This window comes from Aegilops tauschii, chromosome 4 (genome assembly GCF_002575655.3).
Source record: "Aegilops tauschii subsp. strangulata cultivar AL8/78 chromosome 4, Aet v6.0, whole genome shotgun sequence".
NCBI classification, from domain to species: Eukaryota; Viridiplantae; Streptophyta; class Magnoliopsida; order Poales; family Poaceae; genus Aegilops; species Aegilops tauschii.
The window spans coordinates 521,317,453-521,325,577 of record NC_053038.3 but is presented as its reverse complement, the minus strand read 5'-3'; the positions used below and the strand labels follow the sequence as shown (position 1 = coordinate 521,325,577).

Below are 8,125 nucleotides of genomic sequence, written 5' to 3'. Positions count from 1 at the left end.
AAATGGAGGGAACAGGGGTGGGGGGGGAGGGGGGACGGCGGGAAAAGGCCTATCTGTCGCCGACAGAGCGGGCCCACGTGCCTTTTCGCTTCGGCCGGCGCCCCCAAGCGCCTCCCGGGGGGCTGGGTTCGGCTCGGGTTCTCCGACTGTTATTTCGGCCCAAACCGGCGATAAACAAGATCCTGGGACGCGGCTGGACCGAATTTTCGGCGTCGGCGCTAAAAAAGACGCCCTGGTGGCCTGTTGGGGGGGTGTGTGGGGGGGGGGGGAGATGCTCTAAACTGACAACGACAAAACCAAAGTCGTTTTCTCAGTCGGCGGATCATTTCAACCTCGAAAATTCGAACTTAAACATGTGTCAGCAAACAAGCAGTAGTATGTCGACCTCGTAGCCCCGGTGGAGACAGGAGAAGAGAAGGCCGAGACAGCGACCAAGTGGCAGAGAGATGGGTGGATGGGTGCCATGTCAGCGAGGCAACAATCACCTTACCTTATCGGCTGGCTGACATGGCATGCCGTGGTTGGCCAGGCGAATCCCTCTCATCTGCCAGCGCCCACTGGCAAAGCGCCACGCAGGCGGCCTCCCCCCCTCTCATCCGATTTCCCAAACCGTAACGTAACGACAGACGGCAGAGGTTGGAGAATCAAATCAAATACTAGTATATCCGGCGTCCCGATCGTGGAGCCACCACCGCCGCCATTAAAAAACTTCATTTGTTCACCTCCACTGCCCACCAGCTCCCCTCAGATTTACTTTGCCTGCAGCCGGTTGGGAAAGATCGTATCTTGGAGCAAGCAAGAACGGGGAGGAGAGGAGGGGAGGGAGGACGCCGTCGACCGGAGCTTGCTTGCTAGCTAGGTGCTCCGTTGGTTAATGGAGCTGGCGGCGCCATGTAGCTTCAGCTGCTCCTCCTACACCCACTGCTCCATCGGCATCACGCCGGCGCGGGCCCTCCGCGCCGGCGCCGGCGCCTGGAGGCTCCGCGCCGGGGCGCACCATGGCGGCGGGGACGGCGTCGAGCCGGGGCGGCCGGCCGGTCGCCTTGCCGCTGATGGGCCTCCCGTCGTCGACGTGCCGGCCGTCGTCGGCGCCGCGGACGGGTTCGGAGGGGCGCGCGACGCGGAGCTGGCCATGTGGGAGAAGCTGGGCGCCGTGGTGAGGCTCAGCTACGGCATCGGCATCTACGCGGGCATGGCGCTGGCGGGGCGGGCGATCTGCGACATGGCCGGCATCGACTCCTCCGGCGGGTTCCACCCCTCGCTGACGGCGCTGGTGGAGGGGCTCGGCTACGCGTCGCCGCCCATCATGGCGCTGCTCTTCATCCTGGACGACGAGGTGGTCAAGTACTCGCCCCACGCCCGCGCCATCCGCGACGTGGAGGACGAGGAGCTCCGCACCTTCTTCGCCGGCATGTCCCCCTGGCAGTTCATCCTCGTCGTCGCCGCCAGCTCCGTCGGCGAGGAGCTCTTCTACCGCGCCGCCGTGCAGGTAACTATTTATTGCTCGAGTGCAGATGATTGATTGATCGATGCCACTGATTATATTCCCCATTTTTCATCTAAAATGAGAAAGAAATTATATCTCATTTTCAGTATAGTTTGAAGCTGAATCAATTGATGAAAATTGCAGGGAGCATTGGCCGATATATTCCTGAGAGGCACGGAGCTGATGAAAGATGCCCGAGGGATTGTGTCCTTGGTATGTACTGATTGTGACTTAAATTGCACTTGATTTTCTTCAGTTCAGTTCAGTTCATCTGTTTTGACTGATGAACATAACTGTAGTTAACTGTACTTGCTTCTTTTTGTTGATATATATCTGCAGAGTGGAATGGTGCCTCCATTTGTGCCGTTCGCGCAAACCTTTGCCGCCGCCATCACCGCCGCGCTCACGGGGTCCCTCTACTACATCGCTACCGCCCCCAAAGGTAACTGAACCCGCCGATTCCGTAACATGCTTGCTGTTGTTTCAGATGAAATTGAGCCCATCTCTTGCCGTGTTATTATTTCAGACCCTACCTATGTGGTGACACCGGTCATGCGCTCGCACGCCGGGCGACAGAATATGAAGAAACTGTTTTCAGGTGTGTTTCTATGTGTGTATTCTCTTATCCCGCATTCACTAACAAGAGGTATAAGATGTGTGAAAACAGAGATGATGTAGTAACATGATTCTTTTTGAACTTCCAGCTTGGTACCAACGGCGGCAGATGAGGAAGATATACTCACCTCTCCTGGAAGGCATCCTGGCTTTCTACCTCGGCTTCGAATGGATCCAGGTAACCATTTTAGTTACTTCTCTAGCTACTTTACATAGATTTACTGATCCATTTACTGAATGAGGCATCGTCAACATGGTCTCCTGATGATGGATTATCTAATTGGCTAACACACACACACACACACATATATATATATATATATATATATATATATATATATATATATATATATATATATATATATATCTGATTCGCGACGCGATGGATGCAGACGGGCAACATTCTGGCGCCGATGATCACCCACGGCATATACTCCGCGGTGGTCCTTGGCCACGGGCTATGGAAAATCCAAGACCACAGGAGAAGGTTGCGACAAAGGGTCCAGGAAATTAGACGAAGCTCAGACGAACTCTAGTCGCCATCTAGCGAGCTGGGGACCAAGTTTTGATACAGTTAGTCTACGATACAGATAGAGAGGAGACTCTAGTAGTACAAGACAAGATGTACATATGCAGGCAGGATGGCATGACGTCAACATACAGTGTATACATATATATAATACTTATACGTGTGCTAGTGTATAGAAACGAAGTACTTAACTGTATCATGTCCATGTAGTATGTATGAAGCCGATATATCAGATGACCTTTTCTCTGTGTGTCTTGTTGCGCCTCTGAATGAGGTTTTCATACACTTTGTCTGCGACAGAGTGCCACCAACAGGATGGCATCACACCAATACATAGTGTGTGTATGTGTACGTATGTGTACTGTTTAGTACTGAAACTAGTTAACTGTATCATGTATATCTATGAAGACGACATATAGATGAGCTCTTTTATGTGGTTGCAATTACATCAACAGCTTTTTGTGTGTTGTCGAGCCCCTGAAATGTGTGTTGTAGCTCCAATCTTTGATGATGGCTCAAAAGGTGAAGGGCAAAAAGAAAAGAAGAAGACAAAATCGCGGCACAGCCCAGTGTGAGCTTTTATTTCAGCTGCTCGAAGTCGGTCTGCTCATAAAGTGAAATCAGATAGTATATTGGCGGAAAACTCGCACGTCCCGACTGACCCAAATCCTCCACATCATTTTTTTTGTAAAAGGGGTTGCTCCTGATTTCCATTAAAAGATACCATTACAAATTTAGCTTACAAACCAGAACCAAAATAACCAAACTGCTGCAGCATACTGCAAATTCAAACCAATGGTGAGCAACCGGGGTGCGGCCCAGCTCTCGACCACCACTAGCAACATCAATCACTTCAGATATTTACAATAATCAGGGCAACAGTTTTTAAACTGACTCCAGATTACAGAACCTACAAATCTGAAAGGGGAAAACCCCAAGGAAAACCATGCAACAAAGGGAGAAACACGATACATACCAAAAGATTAATCATATGAGTTTTTCTGTGAGCCTCTTGGTTATCGTAGACTCGATAGCCATATCAGTTAACATAGAACATAAATATTAATCATAAACTTAGAAATAATTAAATAATAATTATTGACTCTAAGACACATTTCCAACAATTTACGTTATGAAAGTAATGGAAAGGGCAGTAGCCCGATTTGAAAAAAAAACTTACTGTGTTTCTTTTGAAGGTTACAACTTACTCTTCTTGGGAGCTTGGCCCAGCTGGAAAGGGCATAATTTCTGGGCCAATGCGGCCACACTACAGTCCATGGTCGACAAGTTAGTTAGAGCACAAGCAATGGAACCTTGCCGGTGCCAAGGGCCTGCGAGCCCGTCCTTAAAGATTTTAGTTTGTGTTGTCTTTGTTCGTTGTTCTTTGTTTTTGATTGTTCTGTGAGCCCACCCAACGATGCGTGAAACCAAACACCCGAATACTCAATTCCTTATAAAATATACTACATTTCTAATTTTACAGTCTTCCGGGTCGAAATTTACGTAAACTAATTACCAGCCGATCACTTCAATTTAAGCTCTGAATCTTTAAAATACACCTCTTGGTGCAGTTGATCACAGACGGTGTCTCTTATTTGTTCGACTTCAAGCACAAACTCCTCAACCACAGTACTAGAAATACAGTGCACACATCAAGCTGAAGTCAATAACGCGCACACACACCACATGCACTGTCAAACCACAACATCCACAAATTGCTACCACATCTGACACAAGGAACAGGAACCAACCATAGCTGCAGCTTCATCAAACAAGGTTGCGATAACATTCGGCCGGGCTCAGCTTAAAGCGTAACACCAGGGACGACGTGAACCCATTCCAGCTGCAGCACGACGGAGCCACTGTCGACGTTCTTCAGCTTCAGAATCAAGTCCTGGACGACCTTGCCATTCTTCCACGACACGTGGCTCTCGCCGCCAAGGTAGTTTGCGCCAACCGGGTAGATGGTCTTGATCCTGGTTCCGTCAGAGGCATGCTTTAGATCCAGCTTCGCGGCGTCGTAGATGTCAGTTACGCTGAACTCAGCCACTCCCATGCTGTCATCCGCGGTGAATGTGTCCGCATCAAAAACCTCCTGCATAATGTTTTTGCCAGTTGGATATATAAGTAGCTCGTTCATTTAATAACTTTGCGAACCATCTGTGGACCTACGGTGTAAAAGGAACCCCTATCTTTCATGTTTCAGCTCAGAAGAAAATTCTATGCGATCGTTTTTTGGGGGCTTATTTAAGAAATTTGTGAAAATACTACTGTATGTAACAAATATTGAAGTTTCTTTCAACTTCGGGTTACACACACACGCAAAGTTCTAGTAGAGTTTACTTGATGAAGAAACTCAAACAGGAGACTTACAAGTTTCACCGGCTTTGTAAGATTTGTGACAGGGAGCACCAGTACGTCATTCCATAAAGGATTGACATTTTTCTTCTGAACGCTAGTCTTCACCTTCTACACCATGAGGAAATAAAATTTCAGTAACGCAGAGATAATGAAATTAGCAGTAATGGTGAGAAACAGGATATCTGTCCATGTTACAGAAACTGTAAGTTAACTGCAGAAATTACAGTTTACTACTCCACTGTCCGAAATTAATATATAGCACTCAACTAATTCTATCAAAGGCAAACAACAATTCCACGAGGAGATAAACAAGAACTAATTCACTCAACTAATTCTTTGGTACTTCCGTTTCTCGCGAACCTTAAGTGTGCACTCTGTAAGGGCTTCAGATCGCTACAGCCGGGCAATATGCCTCTTATCTAAAAAAAAGCTGGGACGAACTACAGTCTGATTCATATCAATCATCATGCCAAACATGCTTACATTTATTAGCTTAAATTCAAAGAATTAATAGCTGTCAGAAACTTGTTCATCTATCGAACATCTTGCGAGCACAAATCGATTTTGGAGAAGATAGACACCCGCCCTGAACCCGATCCCACGCGGCCATAACTTATGCCCTGGGTCGTTGCTGCGACCTTGGCCACGGGGCGCTCAGCAGCCGGCCGCCGGCGGCGACACACGTACGGCTCCTACGTCAAGGACTGGGAAGAAGATAAGAGATGATGGTCTGACCTGGGAGCCGTAGTAGAGGACGACGTAGGGGTCGCTGGTGTGGGTGAGTGGGTCTGCGACGACGAGGTTGTGGCCTCGGACGACGCGGACGCTGAGCTTCCCGAGCACCGGCTCCGAAGCCATGGCAGACGGCCGGTACAGTACAGGTTTATCGACGGACGAATCCCCGGCTTCTAGGCACTGGATGGGAGCGGAGCAGGCTGGGCGAGGAGAGGAGCGGGCTGGCGGCAGGGTGGCATGGATGCGGCCAACAGCTGCCGGCCGGCCGGCGCCGGGTTTTATCGGCGACTCCGCCGAGGCAGGCGGCGACGGTACGTATGGCAATGGGAATTAATGTTACTACTCATTAAGTGTCGAGTAAATTCCAAATCCCGCTGCCTTTTCCGTTTCAGAAAGAATTGATAGCAAATTTCTCTTCTTTTTTTGCCGTGGCGAAGCTTGCAAATTTCTTCTACAAAAGGAAACGTTTGAAATTGCATCTCGTAACCAGCGTGAGTAATTTAGCTTTACACTGTAATTTGCGTATAAGAATTTTTAAATCAACATCGACGAGGCTGGGTGGCTTGGTCCCCAAACCGATAGAGGGAGGGAAAGACGAGCTATATATTTTTGTTATTCAAAACACGGCATGGAAGGATCAAATTTGAAAATTGGTGCAAAGTGGAGTACAACGCAAAGTCGAATATACATGAAAAAAATGAATTTGCTTGAGTTCGAATTGCATCATGTAACTATTGATTTGATGTTTTATTAGGAGTCAAAACATTTTTTGCTCACTATAAGTGTGGGTCCACGCCTTCCCAACAACTTGCCTCTAGGTTCGACTTCCTCTCAGACCGTGTGATGACTTTTTTTTTGAAGGAAAGACCGTGTGATGACTTTAGGACATGGCCGATGAATTTTTGTGTTGACAACGCTAACTCGTATGAAGACGAACGCTCTGCGCAGTATGGATGGAAATCACATGCATGCCCATCTCAGCCCACTTACTACCCCCCTCTCTCTCTCAACTTTACTTTTTTCCATACAAAGCTGTCTTCCTTTTCTTTTCATGAAACAAGAAAAGGTACTGCCATTTTTAGGAAAATCACGACAATATCCAATCCCTCGGATATGGCCGCCCCTATTGATACAACGGATGTCATTGAAGTCAACAAGAAAAAAGAGAAAGTCGAAACCTCGGTCGGCCCGTCCGAGTCAAACAAGCGGCGGCATGAGGAGGGTCTGTCCGAGTCAAACAAGCGGTGGCGTCAGGAGGACCTGTTCAATCGGAGGCGATAAATACCTTTCTTCTTCTCCTCTTCTTCAATCACTCTTTTATTAAGACACAAACAAACAAACGAAAACTCTTTCTAACCCTTATTCACATGGGCCGACTCCCATAAAGCGCTTTGCTTACGGTCATTAAGCTCGACCGCGTTGACAACTACTTGTATTTTGGCATGAGTACAACCATACCTTGGCTTCTAGCATTCAAGGTGATCCCATCACCAACGTAAACCTTGGATTTTTCCTTCCTGGGAAAGTGTTTGGCAAAAGGATCTCGAGAGGGAAGATCAAATCTTACATTCCCCTCGTAGACATTGACAATAGCTTTTGTAGTCCTTAAAAAGGGTTTACCGAGTATAATCGGAGCAATGTGATCCTTAGGCATATCCACTCCAGCTATATCAATCAGAGCAGGGCATCCATAATGTTGAACAATAACACCATTCTTAATACCTACTGCTTGCGTATAAGTGGAATCAGCCTAGTTTAATTTTATTTCACTTATAACAAAAGGACCAACATTGAGTTTATTATATAAAGATTTCAGGATAGTAGACACACTAGCCCCTAGATCACATAAAGCGTTAAACTTAGGGTTAATCATCCTTTTGCCTTCAGTGGTGTCCATGTGCTCAGTTTTACCCTCAGTTGTGAATCGTGCTCAGTTTTGCCCCTAGACTGTGCGCAACGACTATGACGAGGCCAAACGAGCAATTTTGAGTCCATTCCGTCCGCCGGCGTTAGTGGTAGTGGGTCCGGAGCTTACACGTGGGACCGCATGGACGTGGATCCGGAGCTGACATGTGGGACCGTGCAACAAAATCCCCAAATCAATCCTAGGGTTCTAACCGATGCACTCGGCGCCCACTCTGTCCCGTCCGTCGTCCGGCCGCCGCCACCAGCTGCGCTGCCGCGGCCATCCTGCTCCACCGCTATCTGCTCTGCTCGCCACCTTCCATCGATGCCACGGGTGGGACGCCCGCCACCTGCTCGACCCGCGGCGTGGCCTCCTTCCGTACACCCGGCCGGAGCGCTGATAGGTGGGGGGCTGGTGCACACAGAGGAAGTACGAGGGTGAACCCTAGGGCGAAATGGCGAGCGGCGACGACCCCAGAGTATTTGGCGAGGCA

General features: G+C 48.5%; 2 protein-coding genes across 2 annotated transcripts; one reads left to right on the top strand and one right to left on the bottom strand.

Annotated features, from left to right (window-relative positions):
• The first annotated feature begins 319 nt into the window (after positions 1 to 319).
• LOC109742944 (uncharacterized) lies at positions 320 to 2,876 on the top strand. The gene is made up of 6 exons (XM_020302046.4): positions 320 to 1,489; positions 1,631 to 1,699; positions 1,826 to 1,928; positions 2,013 to 2,084; positions 2,191 to 2,279; positions 2,494 to 2,876. The coding sequence occupies exons 1-6, from the start codon at positions 875 to 877 to the stop codon at positions 2,635 to 2,637; spliced, it is 1,092 nt and encodes a 363-aa protein (XP_020157635.1). The 5' UTR covers positions 320 to 874; the 3' UTR covers positions 2,638 to 2,876.
• A 1,281-nt stretch (positions 2,877 to 4,157) lies between these two features.
• Positions 4,158 to 6,035, bottom strand: LOC109742973 (protein C2-DOMAIN ABA-RELATED 8-like). Its single transcript, XM_020302073.4, has 3 exons — positions 5,727 to 6,035; positions 5,004 to 5,099; positions 4,158 to 4,725 (listed from the first exon to the last, which is right to left on the bottom strand). Exons 1-3 carry the CDS (start codon positions 5,847 to 5,849, stop codon positions 4,435 to 4,437), a joined length of 510 nt encoding a protein of 169 aa, XP_020157662.1. The 5' UTR covers positions 5,850 to 6,035; the 3' UTR covers positions 4,158 to 4,434.
• Positions 6,036 to 8,125: the final 2,090 nt, after the last annotated feature.

What these genes read in the sequence shown, in the direction of transcription:
- LOC109742973 (XM_020302073.4), bottom strand. Translation starts at nt 5,849, where the DNA reads ATGGCTTCGGAGCCGGTGCTCGGGAAGCTCAGCGTCCGCGTCGTCCGA. An exon ending in TCCTCTACTACGGCTCCCAG is followed by an intron (nt 5,100 to 5,726) that starts GTCAGACCATCA and finishes CTCATGGTGTAG; the next exon opens with AAGGTGAAGACTAGCGTTCA. An exon ending in TTACAAAGCCGGTGAAACTT is followed by an intron (nt 4,726 to 5,003) that starts GTAAGTCTCCTG and finishes AACATTATGCAG; the next exon opens with GAGGTTTTTGATGCGGACAC.
- LOC109742944 (XM_020302046.4), top strand. Translation starts at nt 875, where the DNA reads ATGGAGCTGGCGGCGCCATGTAGCTTCAGCTGCTCCTCCTACACCCAC. An exon ending in TCTACCGCGCCGCCGTGCAG is followed by an intron (nt 1,490 to 1,630) that starts GTAACTATTTAT and finishes TGAAAATTGCAG; the next exon opens with GGAGCATTGGCCGATATATT. An exon ending in TCGGCTTCGAATGGATCCAG is followed by an intron (nt 2,280 to 2,493) that starts GTAACCATTTTA and finishes CGATGGATGCAG; the next exon opens with ACGGGCAACATTCTGGCGCC.